Source organism: Coregonus lavaretus (genome assembly GCF_964263955.1).
Source record: "Coregonus lavaretus genome assembly, chromosome: 34".
NCBI lineage: Eukaryota > Metazoa > Chordata > Actinopteri > Salmoniformes > Salmonidae > Coregonus > Coregonus lavaretus.
In genome coordinates, this window is record NC_140021.1 from 17,374,999 (window position 1) to 17,400,666 (window position 25,668).

The 25,668-nt window shown below is 40.5% G+C and overlaps 2 protein-coding genes across 3 annotated transcripts; one reads left to right on the forward strand and one right to left on the reverse strand.

The window, feature by feature from the left end:
• Positions 1 to 213: 213 nt before the first annotated feature.
• LOC311109001 (tartrate-resistant acid phosphatase type 5-like) lies at positions 214 to 6,947 on the forward strand. Of its 2 annotated transcripts, XM_084151785.1 has the most exons (7): positions 214 to 509; positions 816 to 916; positions 1,087 to 1,277; positions 2,296 to 2,423; positions 4,984 to 5,175; positions 5,770 to 5,917; positions 6,011 to 6,176. In XM_084151785.1, exons 1-7 carry the CDS (start codon positions 502 to 504, stop codon positions 6,074 to 6,076), a joined length of 834 nt encoding a protein of 277 aa, XP_084007911.1. In that variant the 5' UTR covers positions 214 to 501; the 3' UTR covers positions 6,077 to 6,176. The 2 variants fall into 2 exon arrangements, with proteins under 2 accessions (XP_084007911.1, XP_084007910.1); XM_084151784.1 differs by lacking the exon at positions 214 to 509 and having other exon boundaries at positions 713 to 916; positions 6,060 to 6,947.
• Positions 6,948 to 6,956: 9 nt separating this feature from the next.
• f3a (coagulation factor III, tissue factor a) lies at positions 6,957 to 15,055 on the reverse strand. The gene is made up of 6 exons (XM_084151788.1): positions 14,719 to 15,055; positions 14,326 to 14,434; positions 13,468 to 13,661; positions 13,020 to 13,204; positions 9,186 to 9,360; positions 6,957 to 8,291 (listed from the first exon to the last, which is right to left on the reverse strand). Exons 1-6 carry the CDS (start codon positions 14,786 to 14,788, stop codon positions 8,146 to 8,148), a joined length of 879 nt encoding a protein of 292 aa, XP_084007914.1. The 5' UTR covers positions 14,789 to 15,055; the 3' UTR covers positions 6,957 to 8,145.
• Positions 15,056 to 25,668: the final 10,613 nt, after the last annotated feature.

Consider the following 25,668-nt stretch of genomic DNA (forward strand, 5'->3'; position numbering starts at 1 on the left):
AGAAACGTGTCAACACAGAGGATGATACCTCTGGAGAATGTGGGTAAAAGGTTACCTAGGTCAGAGTTCAAACATATCTTCAGAAAATATGTGTGTTCTGTCGTCCTCTGAATTAACTCCATACATAATATTTTGTACATTAAATTTCATAGAGTTAAGTTTGATAAGAGCTGTGATTTTACAGTATATCTTTGTTTTATAAGGATACTAGAGTTGCTCATATATGTGTTTCATACAGGCACATAATGTAATGACTTTCCCATTTGAACCTTGGCATAGACAGCAGAGTCGTAAAAAAAAGGTACCTGAGCGTTACATTGAACACGCCTTTGCACACCTCTGTCTTAATAGGTGAAAGGTCATTGACATCCACTGGTACAGAGTACAGACTTTTGGGGCATAGAACTCAAGTACACACGTGACTTGACCTGACCATTTTTTCCATGTTAATCATTAAATCAAGAGACATACTAAGGGAAGTTTTATAGTTGGACTGTAAATATGTCTAGGTGAAATTGTATATATTTTTACTAAATGTCCTGTTTTCATCTAATTGTGGTATTCATATATGTAGCTAATTTATTTACATTCCATATATACTATTATATGCTAATTTGATCACTTCAATTGATTGTCTAGCCTTTCCATTGTTCTGTGTCTTTTTTTCTGACATGGCTCAATACAGGAAGTTATTTTGAAACCACAATACTGCTTCCTCTATATGAACAGTTCTAAAGAGAACAAATAGATAACTTATTTCTGTTACAGCGTGTGACACACTGACTGACTGCTCAACTGTTCGTTTTCATTGTTAGTAAGTCTATTCCTCTCCACCCTGGCGTAATGGATCGGTTGCATCTGCTGCTACTGGTGTGCTTACATTCAGTCTGGCCTCGCTGCCAACCACTGGATCAAGGTACAGTTTTCTATCTATCACTGTTATCTGTGAGTGTGGCTGTTTTCTAATATCAATTTGAATTCAGACTGTAATGTAATTGTACCAAGCACATGAGATAGTATGAAATAGAAAGTAGCTGAAGAATAATGTGTGATTGGTCTGCTGTGTTTGTTATACCGGTCCTTTAGCATCGCTGCGGTTTGTTGGGCTGGGGGACTGGGGAGGCCTCCCACTCTTCCCCTACTACACCCCTCATGAGCAGGCCATCGCTGAGGAGATGTCCTGGGCGGCCCAGACTCTGGGACTGGACTTTGTCCTCAGTCTGGGAGACCACTTCTACAACAGTGGAGTGAAGGACGTGGATGACCCACGCTTCAAGGTCAGTTCACACGAAAACACAGTTCATAGTTCACACTGCAATACACTCAATACACAGTAGTAATATCATATTGTAAAACTCAACATCTCAACATCTAGTCCGGATTGTGTTATTTTTTGTTATTGTACCACACAACACTTTGTTAACTACAAAGGGCAGGCTAAATATATATTATGATCCATTCTGTGTTGAGATTGGTGTTGTGTACAGTATCAAATCAACGTTTATTGGTCTCGAACACAGATTTGCAAGTGTTATGTCAGGTGCAGGGAAATTAATGTGTTCCATCAGTGCAGTAGAATGTCTCGCAAATATAATACAAATACACAATAATAAAAACATCTAAACAAGAAATAAAGAAATAACGATCCAAGTAGATATATTAGGATGACAATATAAATATGTGGTGTGTACAGACAATATCATTTGGAAAATAAAATGGTATGTACAGTACTAGGTATACTAGGATGAGCTATTCACAGTGGTTCCGTGTTTCTAGCCACCCAGCTTTGTGACAGAGGAAATGTAGTTTGTTGAGTACACAGAGTGACGTAACACAGATTAACAGATGGAGCTGTATTAAGGTGATAGTGGAGAGGGCACTTTCGCTCAACAAACTCTTCTAGAGCCATCCCACTGGGCACAGGCGCCAATTCAACGTCTATTCCACATTGGCTCAACGTCATTTCATTGAAATGACGTGGAAACAACGTTGATTCAACCAGTGTGTGCCCAGATGGATGTGATTTTCTTGTGAAAAAAAAATAAAGTGAAGCAGATGCCTGCCATCTTGTGGTAGCATATTGTAGATGAACTAGTTCTACAGAGCATTGGGATCTTAGTAGTTTTGCAGGACACAGAATGATATGTAACATAAATACGTAAATATGGATAATAGAAAATAGAAACTGAGCATTTCCCCCATTATTTTTTCTTTACCTTTTGAATTGACTTGTTTGTGAGTTTGCATCTGTCAGTCATTTTCCTGGGTGTAATAATTGCATTTTTCCTCCTGCAGCACACCTTTGAGCGTGTCTTTTCTCAACCATCACTGGTTGACATCCCATGGTACCTGGTGGCGGGAAACCACGACCATCTAAAAAATGTATCTGCTCAGATTGCTTACTCCAACAGATCGGAGAGATGGTGAGCATCTTTAACAGTGCACTAGATAAACTGTGTGTTTTGATTGTTTTCACCATACATGCTGAATAAGTACAACTTATAAAGGCTTTATATAGCATACAAAAAGGATTCACAAATCCTCTAGAAGCATATTTCATGGTGTATAAAGGGTGACATAAACAATCTAAGCTGACATATGGAAGCGTTTTAAGATTGTCATACTATGGATCATTTAGCTACTTGATTTTGAATTTTACGACCCCTTTAGGTATAAAAAAATATATAGTGCATTCGGAAAGTATTCAGACCCCTTGACCTTTTCCACATTTTGTTACGTTACAGCCTTATTCTAAAATTGATTAAATTCTATTTTTCCTAATCAATCTACACACAATACCCCATAATGACAAAGCGAAAACTGGTTTTTAGAAATTTTTGCTAATTTATAAAAAATAAAAACAGAAATACCTTTTTTACATAAGTATTCAGACACTTTGCTATGAGACTCGAAATTTAGCTTTGGTGCATCCTGTTTCCATTGATCATCCTTGAGATGTTTCTACAACTTGATTGGAGTCCACCTGTGGTAAATTCATTTGATTGGACATGATTTGGAAAGGCACACACCTGTCTATATAAGGTCCCACAGTTGACAGTGCATGTCAGAGCAAAAATCCAAGCCATGAAGATTGAAGGAATTGTCCGTAGAGCTCCGAGACAGGATTCTGTCTAGGCACAGATCTGGGGAAGGGTACCAAAAAATGTCTGCAGCATTGAAGGTCCCCAAGAATATAGTGGCCTCCATCATTCTTAAATGGAAGAAGTTTGGAACCTCCAAGACACTTCCTAGAGCTGGCTTCCCAGCCAAACTGAGCAATCGGGGAAGAAGGGCCTTGGTCAGGGAGGTGACCAAGAACCCGACGGTTACTCTGACAGAGCTCCAGAGTTCCTCTGTGGAGATGGGAGAACCTTCTAGAAGGACAACCATCTCTGCAGCACTCCACCAATCAGGCCTTTATGGTAGAGTGGCCAGATGGAAGCCACTCCTAAGTAAAAGGCACATGACAGCCCACTTGGAGTTTGCCAAAAGAGCCTGAAAATAGCTGTGCAGCGACGCTCCCCATCCTACCTGACAGAGCTTGAGAGGATCTGCAGAGAAGAATGGGAGAAACTCCCCAAATACAGGTGTGCCAAGCTTGTAGCGTTATACCCAAGAAGACTCAAGGCAGTAATCACTGCCAAAGGTGCTTCAACAAAGTACTGAGTAAAGGGTCTGAATACTTATATAAATGTGATATCAGGTTTTTTCTTTTTATACATTTGCAAAAATGTCTAAAAACCTGTTTTTGCTTTGTCATTATGGGGTATTGTTTGTAGATTGATGAGGGGAAAAAACTATTTAATTAATTTTAGAATAAGGCTGTAACATAACAAAATGTGGAAAAGGTCAAGGGGTCTGAATACTTTCTGAATGCGCTGTATATAAAAGTATTTGATAAAATATTGAATTTGGCCTTTACTACAGTTTTTTTAAATAATTTTTTTACACATATTTAACCCCTTTTTGGGGGGTAAGCACAAAATTACCTATTTTTTTACCGGTTACCTTCAGATGAGTCCCATGACACTTGTGGGGGTCGTAGAGCAAAACGGAGAAGACCATCATTTTTGTGAGAATCTTAGTTTGTAGCCCAAATGTTTCAGACGCTTCAAACAGAAGTTGGCACATCGACGGTACCGACTTAAGACGATTCCCGTGACACTTGTGGGGGAGCAAAACGGAGAACACCATCGTGTTCATGAGTAAGAGTCTCCCCTTTCCATAGAGTGGTCATAATAGTTTGTAGGCCGTTCGAACGCTACAGACAATTTCGTGAGAAGACCGATTTTTGGGATGTCTCTAAGACAAACACCTCTCTAGCTCTGCCACCTTTCACCTCATATGCGGAAGTGCGATTGAGATGCATCCAATGCAAAAAAACAGATATCTCTAGTTTAAATGGACGGATTTTGATGGGGATTTTTGTATTATGCACTGTTGCATTAATCGACTCTAGGGGGTTGAAATATTTTGTCTTGCCCATTCACCCTCTGAATGACACACATACACAAGCCATGTCTCAATTGTCGCAAGTCTTTAAAATCATTATTTAACCTGTCTCCTCCCCTTCATCTACACTGATTGAAGTGGATTTAACAAGTGACATCAATAAGTGATCATAGCTTTCACCTGGTCAGTCTGTCGTTGAAAGAGCAGGTGTTTTGGATAAAAGCATCTGGTAAGTGGAATTTGAATATTGGGTCCCACTTTAAACGAATTACAACGTATAAAGGCTATGTGTTCTTAATGTTTTGTATACTCAGTGTATATAGCCTTTATACGTTGTAATTCGTTTAAAGTGGGACCCAATATTCAAATTCCACTTACCAGATGCTTTTATCCAAATTGTGAATTAACTTTAAGTATGTGATCCCTGTGGGAATTGAACCCACAACCTTTTTGTTGCTATTACCACGCTCTTACCAACTGAGCCACACAGGATCATAACGGCTGTCTTCTTCTCTCCTCTTCTTACCTCAGGAGGTTCCCTGAGTTGTACTATGAGCTCCAGTTCAAGGTTCCCCAGAGTAACGTGTCGGTGACCGTCCTGATGGTTGACACCGTGGTGCTATGTGGGAACACCTATGAGGGCACCCAGCCCAAAGGAGAGGAGGACCCGGAGGCTGCTGCCAAGCAGTTAGACTGGATCAACTCCAGACTGGCAAACAGCAAGTAAGTCCACATGGTGCAGTTTCCTGGACCTAGATTAAGCATAGTCCTGGACTGAAAAGCCCAATGGAGATTTGACCCTGCTTTTTAGTCCAGGACTAGGCTTAATCTAGATTGGAGAAACTGGCCCTAAAACACAACAGGTCAAACACCGCCTCTTAAGTACACACAGTTCAATTACATCTGTGAAACCATTGTGGTGGAACAGCAGACAATTTAACACTTAAATAACACTTGAATGGATTCAATGTTTTTCACAAGAAAGAAAAGTCTTGGATCTGACAATTTGTTGTTCGAGTCTCAGGAAAAGAATGTGAAGATTTCAGAGCATGTTTGTAGAGATCCCTGACTGACTCCACTCCTCCACTCTCATCACTCTTTTAATCAAGAGACCTTCACTTCACACCGCTACACATACATTCCTCAACTGTTACTGTATGAGGCTAGATACTCCTGTAACAGAAAAGGTTCAGTAAGCCAGACTTACATTATGAGTAACCTTGCCTGAGACAAAGACTTGTTTTAGCTCCTGGAAGCGAATGCCTAGGCTTTAGCTCAGCTGGCTAACACAGTCTTGTGTCTATCTTTTTCTCCCAGGTCAGAGTTCATTGTGGTGGCTGGTCACTATCCTGTGTGGTCCATTGGTGATCACGGCCCCACTAAGTGTCTTGTGGATAGACTACGGCCACTGCTAAAGAAGTATGATGTCACAGTCTACCTGAGTGGTCACGACCACAGTATACAGGTGGGTTATCATGCATGTTATGACCATACATGTACATACAATAACATGGGCTCAATGTTACAGTTTGAATAGACAAATGTTATCATTTCACAGTCACTTATTGAACAACTGATGTTGACCCGACTCTCCATACTCCTACCAGTTTATCAGAGAGGATGATGGGAGTTCCTATGTGGTCAGCGGGAGTGGGGCCTTTACAGAAATTTCCACTAATAACATCAACAGATTCCCGTCTTCATGGCAACGGTTCTCCAACGCTGTCAACCATACATCCGGGGGGTTCGCTTACTTTGAAGTCACAGAGAACAATATGACTGTCAGCTACATCCAGACTGATGGGAAATGTGTTTACCAAACAGGACTGGCAAAACGCAAAGTCTGACACAGACAGAGGCATCGTGAAATAGTCAACAATGAACTACAATAGGCCTAATATGCTGGCTGTTACTAAGAGTATGCTGTATCTTTAAGCCATTTACAAAACTGAAAACATCTCCTCATTCCATTTCAATTCATCTTTTAACTCTTTGCGTTTTTTTTTTTGGTTTTTTTTGCTTTGGAATGTAAAAAAAAAATGTGTGCATAAGAATTCCACAGAATTGTAATTGTAATGTAAGTTTTTCAAAAAAATTACCAAAAAAAGAAATTGTTTAACACTTTACGTTTTCTTGGACTGTAGAAAAAAAAATTCATACGATTTTCACAGAATTGTAATTCTAATGTAATTTTAATGTTTTGAATGTGTTATATTTTTCTTGAAATCAAAAAACAAAACAAATTGTGAAACTAATAGTCAGTTGAATGACCTGCAGATGGTGCTGGTTAGACGCTTTTTGCAGGAACTACACAAGACTGATGTCTGCTGTGATAACGCTCAAGTTGCGTAATCTTTCTCACCAGACATAGTGACATTAACATAACATTCCCCCACTACTCAACAATGTCTCATTTAAAAGATAAACACATTACCACAAATTAATGATAAGACTGTATTATGAAAATGCCATTAAAATCAAACAGTACCATATTACTACCAGACTCCACAGTTATAAAAGTGTTTAATTTTTCTTTGATTATTTTCCATCATGTTTTGTCATCTAACTGTTTGGTATACACTGAGTGTACAAAACATAAAGAACACCTTCCTAATATTGAGTTGCACCCCCCCTTTTGCCCTCAGAACAGCTTCAATTCTTCGGGGTATGGACTCTACAAGGTGTCGAAAGCATTCCACAGGGATGCCAGCCCATGTTGAGTCCAATACTTCCCACAGTTGTTTGAAGTTGGTTGGATGTCCTTTGAGTGGTGGACCATTCTTGATACAAACGGGAAACTGTTGAGTGTGAGAAACCCAGCAGCGTTGCAGTTCTTGACGCACTCAAACCGGTGCGCCTGGCACCTACTAACATACCCCATTCAAAGGCACTTACAATAAATATTTTGTCTTGCCCATTCACCCTCTGAATAGCACACATACACAATCCATGTCTCAATTGTCTCAAGGCTTACAAATAATTATTTAACCTTTCTCCTTCCCTTCATCTACACTGATTGTAGTGGATTTAACGGGTGACATGAATAAGGGATCATAGCTTTCACCTGAATTCACCTAGGTAGTCTATGTCATGTTTTGTACACTCAGTGTAAATATATATTAAATATCTACAGGTAATACTTACGCAAAAGAATTTAGTATCAACATATAAACTACTGTATCTACTGATCCCCTAAACATTTAAAATAACCTCATATACAAATAGTGCTTTCAGAATGGCTACACATAATAAATTAAGCATCTGAATGAAAAATTATATATATACTGTATATATAATCCTACTAATCTTAATTTCCCATATGATTTAGTATTCAGCAGTCTCCCAAAATCAAGTTATATTTTACCAAAGATCATATCAAGTTAAAAACTATATAAAACACAATAAAAAAAAGAACAGTTGGTAGTGTTTATAAAAGCTAATATTCACAGCAGTAGAAGTACCAGTCACCAAATCAAAAAAGAGGATATTTGCAGCATTGTATGGAAAGAAAATATACACTACAGTATGTTTACCATATTCACTGTGCAGTTTCACAGAAACAAAATGGTGAACTCCAGTGTTTGACAGTGGAATGTTGAACTGGGGCTGCCCCTGCAGACTCCCTTTCAAAGGGTAAATCCAGTTTAGCTGTACCTTGCATTCCCAAGTGTGTGTCAATGATTCACTCCCTTTTTACACACTTCTTAATGGCACTCCCTCTTTTCCACTTGTGTTGGCTTTCCTTCTGCGTTTGCAGCACACCACTGTGACTACGATAGCCACTACTATGATCAGAATGATAAGGAGGATGAACCCAGCGATCACACCGATCCCATACTCTGGAGAGGAAACAGGGTTGAGGACCGTTATTGGGCTGGACGGTGATTCTCTCTCTCACTCACACACTCACACACACACACACATAGGGACTTTTCCAGTGTTGGATTTCACATTGAGTCAAAACATGAGTCATTAATTTGACTTTCATCCTTTGCATTCCTAAGGTCTAAGGCACTGTATCACAGTGCTAGAGGCTTCACTACAGACCCAGGTTCGATCCCGGGCTGTATCACAAACGGACGTGATCGGGAGCCTCATAGGGCGGCGCACAATTGGCCCAGCGTCGTCCGGGTTAGGGGAGGGTTTGGCTGGGGTAGGCCATCATTGTAAATAAGAATTTGTCCCTAACTGACTTGCCTAGTTAAATGAAGGTTAAATCAAAATAAATAATTACATTCCCATCCCGATTGACCCACTAGGAGAATGATCAGTACCTAAAACCCTCTTCTTATCATTCCTCACAGTGAGTAAGACGCACATGGCTAATTCTATATTTGTAATACTAGGGCATGGTATTAGCTAATTGGCAAGGATTCGAAATCCTCAGTACCACAGATGCATATCTGAACTCCCTTAAATATAATGGCCAACATGAATTATCGAGTTACAGAATATATTAAAACAGGGCCAAATTTCCTTAATGAACACAACTTGTCAAAAAGATCAAGGCTGACCCATGAGCAAGAAATGTATACTAGAGAATAAAAGACACCAAGACTGCTACCTCAGTAGTAGTACTATTTATCACGATAATATATAAGTATACCATTTAGCAGATGCTTTAATCCAAAGCCACTTGCAGTACAGTGACAGTGAGTGCATACATTTTTAGTATGTGTATGTGATCCCTGCGGGACTTGAACCCATGACCTTGGCATTGCTAGTATCCTTACCTTCAAATAAATCCTTTTTGTCGCCCGGTGAGCACTGTCTTTGACTGAGCTCTCCAAGCTGTTTGTCTGTGCTGCGGGAGGGGATGTAGGCCTGCACGTTGAAGCAGTAACTCACCCCAGGATCTACATCCCTCCTGTCTAGCTCTATCTCACTGCTTGCAGAGATCTTTGTTTTCTAGAGGGAGAATTACATAAAGAAGGGGTTATATTATGTCTTCTTATATATTCAATGTTCTATAACTTGTTCATTACTGTTTTACTATCATAAAACTATCATACATTCATAACACATTCATAATAATATTTGGTTGAGACATTGATCAATGATATTCCAACCTATATTCACCCACTCAAAAAGACAGCCAAAAGTTACTTGAATTTCTAATGTGTTATCACTATGCTTATCACTATTTCTAATGTGTTATCACCAAATTCCAATAGAAAAACAATGTCTGATTTTTGGTTTAGTTGTCACCCTAACGTCTATCACAACGCTTTCAACCATTTAAAAGCACAGCAAAGTTGAAATGGGAATAAAATATCAAATATTTTGTTTATTTATACAACAGATTAATGTGTTATCACTGTGCTTGGTCAGAACCAGATGACCTGGATTGCAGTTGAGATTACATTAAAAGTACATGGTGAAATTGATCAATGCCGTTTGATTCTGCGCAGATTATTACAGCAATTGTGAAGATCTCCACAGACCTGCGATGACCTCTGCATGCCATCTTGAACATGCAAGTGTTATATGATTACATAAGAAGACATGTACAGTTGAAGTCAGAAGTTTACATACACCTTAGCCAAATACATTTAAACTCAGTTTTTCACAATTCTTGACATTTAATCCTAGTACAAATTCCCTGTCTTAGGTCAGTTAGGATCACCACTTTATTTTAAGAATGTGAAATGTCAGAATAATAGTAGAGATAATGATTTATTTCAGCTTTTAATTATTTCATCACATTCCCAGTGGGTCAGAAGTTTACATACACTCAATTAGTATTTGGTAGCATTGCCTTTCAATTATTTAACTTGGGTCAAATGTTTCGGGTAGCCTTCCACAAGCTTCCCACAATAAATTGGGTGAATTTTGGCCCATTCCTCCTGACAGAGCTGGTGTAACTGAGTCAGGTTTGTAGGCCTCCTTGCTCGCACACGCTTTTTCAGTTCTGCCCACATATGTTCTATAGGATTGAGGTCAGGGCTTTGTGATGGCCACTCCAATACCTTGACTTTGTTGTCCTTAAGCCATTTTGCCACAACTTTGGAAGTATGCTTGGGGTCAATGTCCATTTAGAAGACCCATTTGCGACCAAGCTTTAAGTTCCTGACTGATGTCTTGAGATGTTGCTTCAATATATCCACACAATTTTCCTTCCTTATGATGCTATCTATTTTGTGAAGTGCAATAGTCCCTCCTGCAGCAAAGCACCCCCACAGCATGATGCTGCCACCCCCGTGCTTCATGGTTGGGATGGTGTTCTTCGGCTTGCAAGACCCCCCTTTTTCTTCCAAACATAACGATGGTCATTATGGCCAAACAGTTCTATTTTTGTTTCATCAGACCAGAGGACATTTCTCCAAAAAGTACGATCTTTGTCCCCATGTGCAGTTGCAAACTGTAGTCTGGCTTTTTTATGGCGGTTTTGGAGCAGTGGTTTCTTCCTTGCTGAGTAGCCTTTCAGGTTATGTCGATATAGGACTCATTTTACTGTGGATATAGATACTTTTGTACCTGTTTCCTCCAGCATCTTCACAAGGTCCTTTGCTGTTGTTCTGGGATTGATTTGCACTTTTCGCACCAAAGCGGTATGACGGCTGCATGGTCCCATGGTGTTTATACTTGCGTACTATTGCTTGTAGAGATGAACATGGTACCTTCAGGCGTTTGGAAATTGCTCCCAAGGATGAACCAGACTTGTGGAGGTCTACCATTTTTTTCTGAGGTCTTGGCTGATTTCTTTTGATTTTCCCATGATGTTAAGCAAAGAGGCACTGAGTTTGAAGGTAGGCCTTGAAATACATCCACAGGTACACCTCATATTGACTCAAATGATGTCAGTTAGCCTATCAGAAGCTTCTAAAGCCATGACATAATTTTCTGGAATTTTCCAAGCTGTTTAAAGGTACAGTCAACTTAGTGTATGTAAACTTCTGACCCACTGGAATTGTGATACAGTGAATTATAAGTGAAATAATCTGTCTGTAAGCAATTGTTGGAAAAATTACTTGTGTCATGCACAAAGTAGATGTCCTAACCGACTTGCCAAAACTATAGTTTGTTAACAAAAAATGTGTGGAGTGGTTGAAAAACAAGTTTTAATGATTCCAACCTAAGTGTATGTAAACTTCCGACTTCAACTGTATAGTTACGGTAGCCTCAAAATGTGGCCATGGATGTGTTACTCATTTTAAGGTTGAATGTTACATTAGTTTGTAAGAGAACCCTTAACTTCGGGCTATTTACTGTATTACAAAAGTAATAGTGAATTGCGTTTGGTTGACAACGCAACCAAATATCAACATTTAAAGTATCTACTGCTTGGATATTTCCATCTGAGCCACTGGCTAAATCCCATTCTTAAACTTTAATTTTTGGTCGAGTTGGAGATGTGAATCCAACATATAATTTGTTAACTTGTCGACAAGTTAATAAGCTAGTTATTGTATTTCAAAAGTAATATTGAATTGTGTTTGGTTGTCATCTTAAACAAAAATCTAAGTTTTAAAAAATGGACTAAATCAAATCAAACTTTAAATGCACTTTAAATAAAGTTTGATTTTATTTAGTCCTATTCTTTAACTTAAATGTTTGGTTGAGATGGGGATGTGAATCCAACATATCAATTATTAATTTGTATACAAACCGAAATTAAAGCCAGACTAAGTCGGTGGCACAGATGGAACTCTCCTTCAAATGTTGATATTTGGTTGCATTGACAACCAAACACAATTCAATATGTAAGGGATAAACGCCAACGTTCTGTACATTACCTTGGAAATAATGGACGACTCAGCAGAGTTCATTTTTCCAAGGTAATGTACAGAATGGAGGTATTTATCCTGCTTATACCACAGTTGCTAAAGAAAACAATACTAAAGCAAACATTTACCGGTAGAAATAAAATAAAAATGTTAACATTTTCATTTTTATAAGAGATACTTTCTCATCTTTTGGTTGCTAGAGACAGTCGGTTGTTCTATTAGTTCGATATTTATGGACGCGACTCAGTTCGTTCTATATGTTCCGTTTCCTTGCTCACTGCTAATCATGGCTACCCGGACTATTTGCATTGCCCACCCAGATAGATCAATTCTCCAGTAGGAGGTGCTGCCCAGGTCATAGTATTTTTTTCTGATAGTGGATATTACGTTGAAGATCTAGCGTTGTTTAAAAGGTACAAATTCAACATATTTTAAACCAGGTTTGTCTATGTTGAAATTTGGTTACCATGATGACATAATCCTGTGGTTGAAATTTCACCCTCAAAACAACAATTACTTTTTTCAAATCCAAATCCACCTAGATTCCATGTCACAATACGTTGACAAATTACATTGAAACAACATTGATTTAACCTGTTTGTGCCCAGTGAGAGGGAGAGATTTCCCATGCAATATAATCAGAAGTGAGCTTTGCAAAACTCATATCATCCACTGCATTTCATTTAATTATATTCCTTGACTTGCTCCTTTAAGGAGCCTACACCATTGACGAATGTCCTCTTTCTCACTTGGTTCGACCCCAGGCCCTAGAGTGCTTTGAGGAACTGTAAATATCTAATGTAGGGCTGACATTTTTATTACCCTCCCCTTTGAGCTTACCTTGCCCGTGCTTGTTGCTTTCCCGAAGGTGACTTTGTACTGCAGCTCATCAGCAAAGACATCCCGGATGGTTCTCTGTTGGTTCTGCTCATTGAACAGGGCTGTGGGAGGGTCTTCTACATACAGGGTGATCTTCTTCTTGTCTTTGCTCACCTCAATCTTGAACTCAGGTCTGCCTATAAGCGCTGGAAGGGAAATGACACGAGAGGTTGACATGCTTGCTTGTCACATTAGGAGCCACTTCGCATGTGGAAAATGTAGTATGCACTGGTATGGCAGCGCAACCATAGGTTTCTATAAGAATGGGGTGCTTGTCTGGTAAGTGTGGAAAATGTGACATTGATATGACTGTAGACAGGTGGTAGTTGGGGTACTTAGTGTCTTCGTAGGGACAAAATAGTATAAATGGTATGACATGTAGTGTAGGTGGCTGCGGTGCAATACTTACTGTCTTCATAGGGGACGAACCTCTCCGAGCGGGTGTGGGGGAACTCTATGAGGTCAGAGTTCACACCACGTAGGGGTTCTGAGAGGACATCAGCGGAGTATTTGGCCTTCAGGTCCACCAGAGAGTTGGACAGGTCACACTCTGTCGCCATTGTCCTGATACAGTGTTGGTTCCTCTCTCTGCTCTGACCAATACTGAAATAGACATAATGGTAGGTTTCAGTCGAAGGCTTATCATTATCTTCAAACATAATTTTTTTGTTCCATTTAGGTCTTTCATTGGGTCTGGGTTGATATCTTAGTTAAAAAATAAGAGAAGTACCACATTTTATTTTAATCTTTGACTTGCATTATAATATTTAGCTCATTGCACCACATATCACACAAATTGTACATAAATAAAACAATGATTTGTATTTTCAGCTCCAAACCCTCTTGAACTATTCACCAGGTTAAGATGCTTCAATTCCTGAAAGACCTTTCAGCGGATCAAAAGTGTAGTCTGATCACATCAGTCCTCACATCTTTCCTCACATATTCCCTGACCTCCTAAATCTTTCCTGCCCTCCTACTGCCCTCCAACACATTACCCTGACTCTTCAAGGTCAGATACTGAGTCTGGGAATAGGTTAGTGCAGACTTACCATGATAATGTTATATAGGCACTGTCTTTTTAATATTTAATGGTGACATGTAGGCTAGTGTGTGTGTGTGTCTCTCTGTGTGTGTGTGTGTGTGTGTGTGTGTGTGTGTGTGTGTGTGTGTGTGTGTGTGTGTGTGTGTGTGTGTGTGTGTGTGTTGTTCCGTCTTCCTTTAAATGCAAAAACCAGTCATATCAGTATGTAAATGCTTTACTTACACAGAATATTCAACAGTGTATGAATAGTTGGAAGGTTTAGGATCCCACATAAGCAGTGTTTTGAAGTTGATCGACAACCAGGAAACATTCTGTGCCTTGGGATAGTCCTCTACAAGAAGAGCAAGATCAGTTAACTACATGTAATGTTAGACATTGAGAATGAGTGAAATTTAAATAATTAGGGACAGTGTCCCTTTTCATGAAAGGTTCACAGGTTGCATTGCCTGTACTGTAAACCAGGATGGTCCCAAGAAGTTGCCAACAAATAATTAGGACATAATGGTTTTAAATGCAGTATGTGCATCATTTGATTAATCCATATAGTATCTTTATAGTGTACAGCGTTTAGGATTGTAGGCTATATTTTAATCGTCTATGATGTTTCTGACTCACCTGAAACACAGTTTGTAAAAAAGAATGCAGTACACAATGTCGTAAAAATTAACCTTTCCATTTTCAACATTTTATATTCCAACAGGTCAGTGTAAAAACAGTAATCCAGTCGAGGTAGAGTTAGGTGAATGCGGAATTTAGATGCACACAGAAGCGGTGATCTCAAAAGTTATAGAACTCTCTCTTTGCTTAGAACAATCCCTTTGACTGAACAGGCGCGAGTCTCAGAGCTCCGCAGAAAAAAAATGCTGATTAGATTGATGTGGTCGGCAGCGATCCACCTCTGATAATGTATTTCAGTCACCTTGTTTCAGCCAACTATATCTATCAAATTTACTGTCTAGCAATATAAAGACGCGTGTCGACCAAATAAGGATGGTCCGGATTGTGGTTTGTTGCCTGGTGGGATGGGCTTATGAGAGTTTAGTGTCATGCAACTTGCTAAACTTTATGTGATGAGAAAACTATCGTAGCGTGTATTTCGAACAGCAGCCGCTGTGTCGCTCCACCAATGTTTCGTCGAAAAAGTATCTACACTGAATAAAAATACAAACGCAACATATAACAAATTCAAAGATTTTACTGTGTTACAGTTCATATAAGGAAATCTGTCAATTGAAATAAATTCATTAGGCCCTAATCTATGGATTTCACATGACTGGGAACACTGATATGCATCTGTTGGTCACATATACCTTAAAATAAAGGTGGGGGCATGGATCAGAAAACCAGTCAGTATCTGGTGCGACCACCATTTGCCTCATGCAGAAGGACACATCTCCTTACCATAGAGTTGAACAGGCTGTTGAATATTGTCCCACTCCTCTTCAATGAGACATCTTTGGGATTGTGTTGTGTAACTAAACTTCACATTTAAAGTGGTATTTTATTGTCCCCAGCACAAGGTGCACCTCTGTAATGATCATGCTGTTTAATCAGCTTATTGCTATGCCACACCTGTTAGGTGGATGTATTATCTTGGAGAAATGCTCACTAACAGGGATGTAAACAAATTTGTGGGCAACATTTTTGAGAAATAAGCTTTTTGTGCATATGGACCATTTCTGGGATCTTTTATTTCAGCTCACGAAACGTGGGACCAAACACTTTATATGTTGCGTTTATATTTTTGTTCAGTGTAATATAATAATAGCCTATGGCAGAAACTGTGGAGATCCCATTTATGACAATGTCATGAAACAGACACATTTTACATCATGCTTTTTTCTGGAATGGAAAATATGTCTACTCACAACTGCTGTCCAGGAGTTTCACCCCGTGGGCTAAATTGTAATGATAATCAGTGATTTCAGGTTTGTAGGGTAACATCGGGTAACTAGACACCCCTAAGAACAATGGCCAATTGCTGACACAAAAAAGCAAAGTTTGATAAAAATGTGGTATGTGGATGATGGTCATGCTTAGGCAATGAAGGGAAATAAGTGGCTACAGTTTACACTTTTGTAGTTATTTAATAAAATGATGTTTTTAGAAAAGGGACATTTTTCCCAAGTACTGGGGTAACTGCTTTTGCTGGGTAGGAGGGCAGATTTTTTGTTGTTGTCTCGCCTAGGGCAGCAGAACAGCCAGGACCGGGACTGAGCGCACTTGTTCCAGAGAGATTAATTTACCTGTTGGTGGAAGCAGAGTCAAGGTGAGGCCATGGGGTAAGGGGGGAAGCCAGGGGTATCCTACAAACTGCATGGCATGATGCCCACCACAGGTATTCAACAAGAGGACATCTAAAGGGTGTTGTCATAAAAACAAATTGAGCAATTTTATTAGTAAAATATATTGAAGGGGGCATCTGCATACTAAGACAAAGCCATGACAATGCCGTATGAGTCACCTCATTGAGTGTTCAGACAGGCAACTTATTTTGCATTTCCATGAGTTGTTCTTGAATGTAGTCAGTCATACATTCAATGGCTTCATGTCAAATTAAATGTCAAGTTCAAAAGCTTTATTGTCCATTAGGGTAAAGTGTCTAGTCTTAAAAAAGAACCTAGGCTTACCGTTTTCCCGAAGCTGCCCATTCAAGAGGATATATCGGCTGTGCAGCTTAGAAAATACATAAAACTGTCGTCTGAGGGACTAAAATTAGTGATTTTGTCCCTGTGGTGGTATGTACAACTCACTCTCAGCCAGGAACATTTTTACCACAGCATGATGTCATGCTGAATTAAAGTGTGTTAACTCTGTGGTCCTCTGTAGCTCAGCTGGTAGAGCACGGCGCTTGTAACGCCAGGGTAGTGGGTTCGATCCCCGGGACCACCCATACACAAAAATGTATGCACACATGACTGTAAGTCGCTTTGGATAAAAGCGTCTGCTAAATGGCATATTATATTATATTATTATAACTCTTGGGCTGTCTTATTCCCCTCCAAACGGGGGGCGGTGTCAGTGGGTCACAGACCAGGAAACATGTAGAGCAGGGTTGCTTTCTTTCACATATCAAGGCCAAACCTCATATGACTCAACATTGCAGATCTCTCAATAGTAGCAATGAGATGAAGAAATTCATTTTTACACTAATAAGTACTTTCAGAGTACTTTTAGAGTACATGTCAAGTATTGAAAATACAGGTTTATTTCTTGGTAGGCATGAAAATATGATCCACAACAAAAGAGAAATTAAATGTCATACAAACTTTCCTCACATAGGCACATGTTGTGTATAACATGTCTGAGTTTTTATGGATTGCCATGACAACAACGTTGGTTGTATACATTTTACTAATGGTGTGGTCATCTTTAGAAGGCCGACTAGAGAAAGAATGACTCCCGTCTTCCTTAGTTCTTAGCTACCAGAGAATACCAATGTGGTTGGCTCACTGGCAGTGGCACTCACTCACTCCAGAACCGATGCCAGGAGAGGCTTTCCCCCATTAAGCTTATGCTAATCAGGGTCTGGATGGTGCCTCACACAATCGCCTGTGGCTTTGAATGCAAAAACACTTACTGGAGAGTCTGAATGCTATTACAGGAGCAGCAAAATGCCTTCCATTGAACGAGGCACAGCACGCAGGCCATGGACAGGCAGACCGGGCTCATTAGAAGATTATGTGTGACCACCGTTACTAGACTACTGACTATAGTCTAGCTATGACTAATGATACAAATCTGAATGCCTTTAGAAATAAAAGACTGAGAGAAAAGAAAAAGTGTTCGCACGGTTTCCATATCCAATTCAGTTAGAAGGAGTTGTTGATTGACAGAGAGGACAGGTTGGAATGAAAAGCACCCACATTCTCTGGGAATATTAAGTTATATTTTCTTTTAGAAAAATGTCTGAACTAATACAGTTATAAAACCCTACCCCTTATTCCCAGGCCAACCCTACAAAGCCTCAGGGAATTAAAAGCATTTTTGAGTAAAAAAATAATTTTGAGTAAACGATCATTTACAAAGCCATCACTAAAAACAGCTGATTCCACATTTATGCTGTGTGATTCACTCAACAAATACATACATATTCCCATGTTCATTCATGTGGTTATAAGTCATTGAATAACTAACATCACTCAAACTGCCAAATCTAAGACTAACAGTGCTGGATTCATTATTTGCATTATAAAGGACAGGTCCCACTTCAGACACCAGCCAGCACAGTAAACATAGTTATTCATAATACGTTACTGCTGGACGCTGATCTACTGTTTTCCTTTATGGACAATTAGGCTGAAGAATGCAAGTGGAAATGACATCATAGGCCTTCTCTGAGCTCTAGTGTCTAAACATAGAGTGTGGTCATGCTGTGTGTGTGTGTGTGTGTGTGTGTGTGTGTGTGTGTGTGCCTCTGTGGTGGCTTTCCCAAGCTGTGGACAGAGCAGGACATCACTTACTGCTACTGTTCTACCTTAATTGCTTTACCAGTCACATCCGCTGGGAAATCATACTGAAAGTCTGACTGAGAGCATGGCTTGTTTCTATGAAATGACTTACTTTCATGATCTTCCCCTCTCACAGTTTGCCAATAGTCCACTCATAGAATGAGTAGCATGAACTAGACTCAGTCAGCTCAATGAGGTAGCTACTGATGAGTAAGTGGAGAGACATCGTCCACATTTAGAACAGTCGGCTATCCCAAAATGATATTCAGCTTGATTGTATTAATTTATTTACATCCTTGTGCGTTTGATTCCAAGTTGGAGGGAAAACATATGGGGGATTGGGAGTGAGTCAGTAAATGTGATGAACGACTTGCAGGCTTAGAGGTTTAGTTGACTGATTAATCTTCAAAGGAGAATCGCTGCCATATAGAGAAATGGAACAACTTAATTATGTGTTTCAGTACAAGCTACTGTTCTTGCCATGGTGATGGCTGAGAGTCATTTTCTAAATGTCACGTTTGTGACATATGTTCAGAGAAAAGTTGTGAGCCACATGAAGAGAAAACGTATTGCCAGATGTTGCTGGAATTCCATTCATTGAACCTTAGTAAAATATTGTAGGGATGATAAGGGATGATAAATTGAAAAGTGAAAAAAGAGATTCAGTTCAAGTTGAAGTTCCATGATGTGTTTTTACTGGAATGTTCTCTTTTCTAGTGTAATTCTTCTCAGTAACACTTACACTTTCAATAAGTACACCACCCCGTTCACGAAAATGATTAGCTCCTACGACAGTGAGTCATGTGGCCATGGCTTGCTATAGCAGGCAGACAGGCATTGAGGTATTCAGTTACTGTTCGATTGAACGTTACAATGGGCAAAACGAGTGACCTAAGCGACTTTGAGTGTGGTATGATCATCAGTGCCAGGCGCGCCGGTTCTAGTATCTCAGAAATGGAAGGCCTCCTGGGCTTTTCAGGCAAGAAAGTGTCTAGGGTTTACCGAGAATGGTGCAACAAACAAAAAACATCCAGTCAGAGGCAGTCCTGTGGGTGAAAACAGCTTGTTGATGAGAGGTTGAAGGAGAATGGCAAGAATCTTGCAAGTTAACAGGCGGGCAAAAAACTAACAGGCGAATAACGGAGCAGTACAACAGAGGTGTGCAGAACGGCATCTCGGAACGCACAACTAGTCGGTCCTTGTTACGGATGGGCTATTGCAGCAGACGACCACACCAGGTTCCACTCCTATCAGCTAAAAACAAGAAGAAGCGGCTCCAGTGGGCACACGATCACCAACACTGGACAATTGACGAGTGGAAAAACATCCCCTAGTCTGACAATTCCCAGCTCCTGTTGCGTCATGCTGATGGCAGTCAGGATTTGGCGTAAGCAGCATGAGTCCATGGCCCCATCTTTCCTGGTGTCAATGGTACAGGCTGGTGGCAGTGTAATGGTGTGGGGAATGTTTTCTTGGAACACGTTAGGTCCCTTGATACTAATTGAGTAACGTTTCCATGCCCCAAAGAATTCAGGCTGTTCTGGATGCAAAGGGTGGTCCGACCCGGTACTAGATGGGTGTACCTAATAAACTCACTTTACGCCATTTCACTACTTTCTGGAGAACTTTAGCATGCCTTGAAATGAGTACATATGTCAAATCACCAAGTAGTTGTTGAGTTTGGCTTAGTCTCCTTCCATGAGTAACTTGTTTGCTGATTTCAACATTCTCATTAGCAATTTACTCAACTATATTTTGCTTTCCTTATACCCTGGGAATGCCCCATCCTAACAAGGTGGTTATGACCTTCCCTGGTAGCTGCCAAAACAATTGTTGCTCTTGTCTTCTGCACCCTCAACTTTAAACCATTCTTGATCCAAATCTGAATTTATATCAAGGACTAAGCAGGCTTATAGGGACCTTTGCATTCAGAATGGATGAAAACAACACTAGAGGGAAGATGGACCTCTCTCTCTCTCTTTCTCTCTCTCTTTCTCTCTCTCGCTCTCTCTCCATAAATATCACTTTCATTTTGTGACACAGCTAGAGGGTTTTCCCTCTGCTAGATTTGTTTGGTCTTTAAATCCGACCCACACATCCCATGTTTTTCTTTGGGGTCCAAGGAAATCCTACATTTCCTAATTGTATTTTGGGATGTCTTCAGTGCTGATGACCCTGTAGGGTGGGCAGGGTATTAACAGAGATGCATCCTGTTTTTCTACCGTGTTTGTGTTGCAGTATTTATCTAGAGCCTTCAGGTCTTCTGTGGAAGTATACAATACTGTTTACTTTAGGACACCATAATGATTGGATGGCGTAGTTATTATTTTAGTGGATTGTGTATTTGATGCAATGCATTGTCACGCAAACCATATCCTGTTACAGAACAGTACATCAGTAGTAACAAGATGAGTGTGCTTGATTTAATTGGGACTAGGAGACCAACGAGGCGAGTTTGAACCTGTTAGAATCAAAACAAAAATTTCCCAGACAGAATTAAGATGAAGACATAGCCCTAGACTGAGCAATCCCAACAGTATTCTGCGGGTTTCAAAACCACTGTAAATATGAAATTCCAGTTTGATGTATAGATTTGACTTGGTCAAGAACCACAGGAGGTTGGTGGCACCTTAACTGGGGAGAACAAGCTCATGGTAATGACTGGTGCGGAATAGTTAGAATGGTATCAAATACATCCAACATGGTTTCCAGGTGTTTGATGACATTCCATTTGCTCCTTTCCTCACATTATTATGAGCCGTTCTCCCCTCAGCAGCCTCTACCGGTAGCCACCTACGGAGTACCATACACCTCCCTAAATATGAATTACAATTCCAGGAAAAATGACCAAACTAAATGAAATGGTGAAGAGTTCAAGATGTTCCTTTTTGTATGGTGAGGAGTCTATGAAAAGTATTAGTGTTGATTATTCCATGTTTCACATACAGTGCCTTCAGAAAGTATTCATACCCCTTGACTTATTCCACATTTGGTTGTGTTACAGCCTGAATTCAAAATGGATCAAATATTTTTTTTTCTCACCCATCTACACACAATACCCCAAAATGACAAAGTGAAAACATGTTTTTAGAAATGTTTCCAAATTTATTGAAAATAAAATACAGAAATAACTAATTTACACAAGTATTCACACCCCTGAGTCAAAACATGTTACGGTGGAGGCTCCTCAAAGGAGGAAGGGGAGGACCATCCTCCTCAGTGAATTTCATTTTAAAAAACAAAGTGAAACAGATACTAAATATGTTCACATCACCAAATAATTGATTAAAACACATTGTTTTGCAATTCAGGTCTAAAGTAGCCTCAACAGCCCTCTCTGGGGTAGCACCATGGTGTAGATGGAGGACAGCTAGTTTCCATCCTCCGCTGGGTACATTGCCTTCAAAACAAAACCTAGAAGGCTCATGGTTCTCACCCACTTCCATAGACTTACACAGAAATTGACAACTTCCGGAGGAAGTCCTCCAACCTATCAGAGCTCTTGAAGCATGAACTGACATGTTGTCCACCCAATCAAAGGATAAGAGAATGAATCTAGTACTGAAAGCATAAGCTACAGCCACAGTGGCTTGCGAAAATATTCACCCCCCTTGGCATTTTTCTATTTTGTTGCCTTATGTCCTGGAATTAAAATTGATTTTTTGGGGGGTTTGTATAATTTTATTTACACAACATGCCTACCACTTTGAAGATGAAAAATATTTTTTATTGTGAAACAAACAAGAAATAAGAGAAAAAAAAAGAAAACTTGAGCGTGCATAACTATTCACCCCCCCAAAGTCAATACTTTGTAGAGCCACCTTTTGCAGCAATTACAGCTGCAAGTGTCTTGGGGTATGTCTCTATAAGCTTGGAACATCTAGCCACTGGGATATTTGGCCATTCTTCAAGGCAAATCTGCTCCAGCTCCTTCAAGTTGGATGGGTTCCGCTGGTGTACAGCAATCTTTAAGTCATACCACAGATTCTCAATTGGATTGATGTCTGGGCTTTGACTAGGCCATTCCAATACATTTAAATGTTTCCCCTTAAACCACTCAAGTGTTGCTTTAGCAGTATGCTTAGGGTCATTGTCCTGCTGGAAGGTGAACCTTCATCCCAGTCTCAAATCTCTGGAAGACTGAAACAGGTTTTCCTCAAGAATTTCCCTGTATTTAGCGCCATCCATCATTCCTTCAATTCTGACCAGTTTCCCAGTCCCTGCCGATGAAAAACATCCCCACAGGATGATGCTACCACCACCATACTTCACTGTGGGGATGGTGTTCTCGGGGTGATGAGAGATGTTGGGTTTGCGCCAGACATAACATTTTCCTTGATGGCCAAAAAGCTCAATATTAGTCTCATCTGACCAGAGTACCTTCTTCCATATGTTTGGGGAGTCTCCCACATGCCTTTTGGCGATCACCAAACGTGTTTGCTTATTTTTTTCTTTAAGCATTGGATTTTTTCTGGACAATCTTCCGTAAACCCCAGCTCTGTGGAGTGTACGGCTTAAAGTGGTCCATATTCTCCAATCTCCGCTGTGGAGCTTTGCAACTCCTTCAGGATTATCTTTGGTCTCTTTGTTGCCTCTCTGATTAATTCCCTCCTTGCCTGGTCCATGAGTTTTGGTGGTCGGCCCTCACTTGGCAGGTTTGTTGTGGTGCCATATTCTTTCAATTTTTTAATAATGGATTTAATGGTGCTCCGTGGGATGTTCAAAGTTTTGGATATTTTTCTATAACCCAACCCTGATATGTACTTCTCCACAACTTTGTCCCTGACCTGTTTGGAGAGCTCATTGGTCTTCCTGGTGCCGCTTGCTTGGTGGTGCCCCTTGCTTAGTGGTGTTGCAGACTCTGGGGCCTTTCAGAACAGGTGTATATATATATACTGAGATCATGTGACAGATCATGTGACACTTAGATTGCACACAGGTGGACTTAATTTAACTAATTATGTGACTTCTGAAGGTAATTGGTTGCACCAGATCTTATTTAGGGGCTTCATAGCAAAGGGGGTGAATACATATGCACACACCACTTTTCCGTTATTTATTTTTTAGAGTTTTTTGAAACAAATTATTTTTTTCATTTCACTTCACCAATTTGGACTATTTTGTGTATGTCCATTACATGAAATCCAAATAAAAATCCATTTAAATTACAGGTTGTAATGCAACAAAATAGGAAAAAAATAGGGTGGGGAGGAGGATTCAGCAGGGAGGAGAAGGTGAAAAAGAGCTTCCTAGGGTTAGAGGCAGATGCTTGGAATTTAGAGTGGTAGAAAGTGGCTTTAGCAGCAGAAACAGAGGAAGAAAATGTAGAGAGGAGGGAGTGAAAAGATGCCAGGTCCGCAGGGAGTCTAGTTTTCCTCCATTTCCGCTCGGCTGCCCGGAGCCCTGTTCTGTGAGCTCGCAATGAGTCGTCAAGCCACAGAGCACGAGGGGAGGACCGAGCCGGCCGGGAGGATAGGGGACATAGAGAGTCAAAGGATGCAGAAAGGGAGGAGAGGAGGGTTGAGGAGGCAGAATCAGGAGACCAGAGGGAGAAGGATTTAGCAGAGGGAAGGGATGATAGGATGGAAGAGGAGAGAGTAGCGGGAGAGAGAGAGCGAAGGTTGCGACGGCGCATTACCATCTGAGTAGGGGCAGAGTGAGTAGTGTTGGAGGAGAGCGAGAGAGAAAAGGATACAAAGTAGTGGTCGGAGACATGGAGGGGAGTTGCAGTGAGATTAGTAGAAGAACAGCATCTAGTAAAGATGAGGTCAAGCGTATTGCCTGCCTTGTGACTAGGGGGGACAGTGAGAGGGTGAGGTCAAAAGAGGAGAGGAGTGGAAAGAAGGAGGCAGAGAGAAATGAGTCAAAGGTAGACGTAGGGAGGTTAAAGAACCCCAGAACTGTGAGGGGTGATCCATCCTCAGGAAAGGAACTTATCAAGGCGTCAAGCTCACTGATGAACTCTCCAAGGGAAACTGGAGGGCGATAAATGACAAGGATGTTAAGCTTGAATGGGCTAGTGACTGTGACAGCATGGAATTCACATGTGGAGATAGACAGATGGGTCAGGGGGAAAAGAGAGAATGTCCACTTGGGAGAGATGAGGATTCCTGTGCCACCACCCCGCTGACCAGATGATCACGGGGTATGCGAGAACACATGGTCAGACGAGGAGAGAGCAGTAGGAGTAGCAGTGTTTTCAGTGGTAATCCATGTTTCCGTCAGCGCCAAGAAGTCGAGGGACTGGAGGGTAGCATAGGCTGAGATGAACTCTGCCTTGTTGGCCACAGAACGGCAGTTCCAGAGGCTGCCGGAGACCTGGAACTCCACGTGGGTCGTGCGTGCAGGGACCACCAGGTTAGAGAGGCAGCAGCCACGCGGTGTGAGGCGTTTGTATAGCCTGTGCGGAGAGGAGAGAACAGGGATAGACAGAGGCATAGTTGACAGGCTACAGAAAATGGCTACAATAATGCAAAGGAGATCGGAATTAAATGACCTAAACATATGGGAAAGCGAGAGAGCGGGGCCTCCCTCACTTACGTTTCACTGAAACACCCAAATATAACTCTCCCAACTTCCACCTCAGAAACTATAATTGTTGTAAATAACAGCGGTTCAATGTTTTCTAGGAATAGACTAACTTAGTTTATTCAGCTAGCTAACTTGGTACAGTATTCTTCAGTGAAAACCGTCCAGGGCACCTAGTCCTATGACGCCACAGCCAACTAGCATTTGTAGTGTCTGAAGGTCTATTGATTTTGCTGATGTTTGCAAATGGTGTAATAGATGAACTTTACTCTGCTTTGCTGAAGCATTTGGAAAAGCATTGCTACATAGGTTTCTTGGAATAGAGGACATTTGGAGATATGTGAAAGCCGGGGATTGGTTTATTAAAATCACATAGGATATAAATACCATGTCTTAATCAAAGAAGGGAGAGACAACATATTGGATCAACAGATTGACCGTTTCTCTCCAGATATAACTGCAGATATCTGTAAATTAATACTGTGAACTTTGATACAATAAATCTTTATAATCAAAGAACAGTGTAAGCGGACTTCTTATCATCACAGCATAATTAGCAACGTTGACTTGGACACCACACATGCCA

Coding starts and splice junctions, on each gene's coding strand:
- LOC311109001 (XM_084151784.1), top strand. CDS start 844: ATGGATCGGTTGCATCTGCTGCTACTGGTGTGCTTACATTCAGTCTGG. Junction 917..1,086: donor CTGCCAACCACTGGATCAAG/GTACAGTTTTCT, acceptor CCGGTCCTTTAG/CATCGCTGCGGTTTGTTGGG. Junction 5,176..5,769: donor TCCAGACTGGCAAACAGCAA/GTAAGTCCACAT, acceptor TTTTTCTCCCAG/GTCAGAGTTCATTGTGGTGG.
- f3a (XM_084151788.1), bottom strand. CDS start 14,788: ATGTTGAAAATGGAAAGGTTAATTTTTACGACATTGTGTACTGCATTC. Junction 13,662..14,325: donor TACACTGTTGAATATTCTGT/GTAAGTAAAGCA, acceptor TGTCTATTTCAG/TATTGGTCAGAGCAGAGAGA. Junction 13,205..13,467: donor GTTCGTCCCCTATGAAGACA/GTAAGTATTGCA, acceptor TTTCCCTTCCAG/CGCTTATAGGCAGACCTGAG.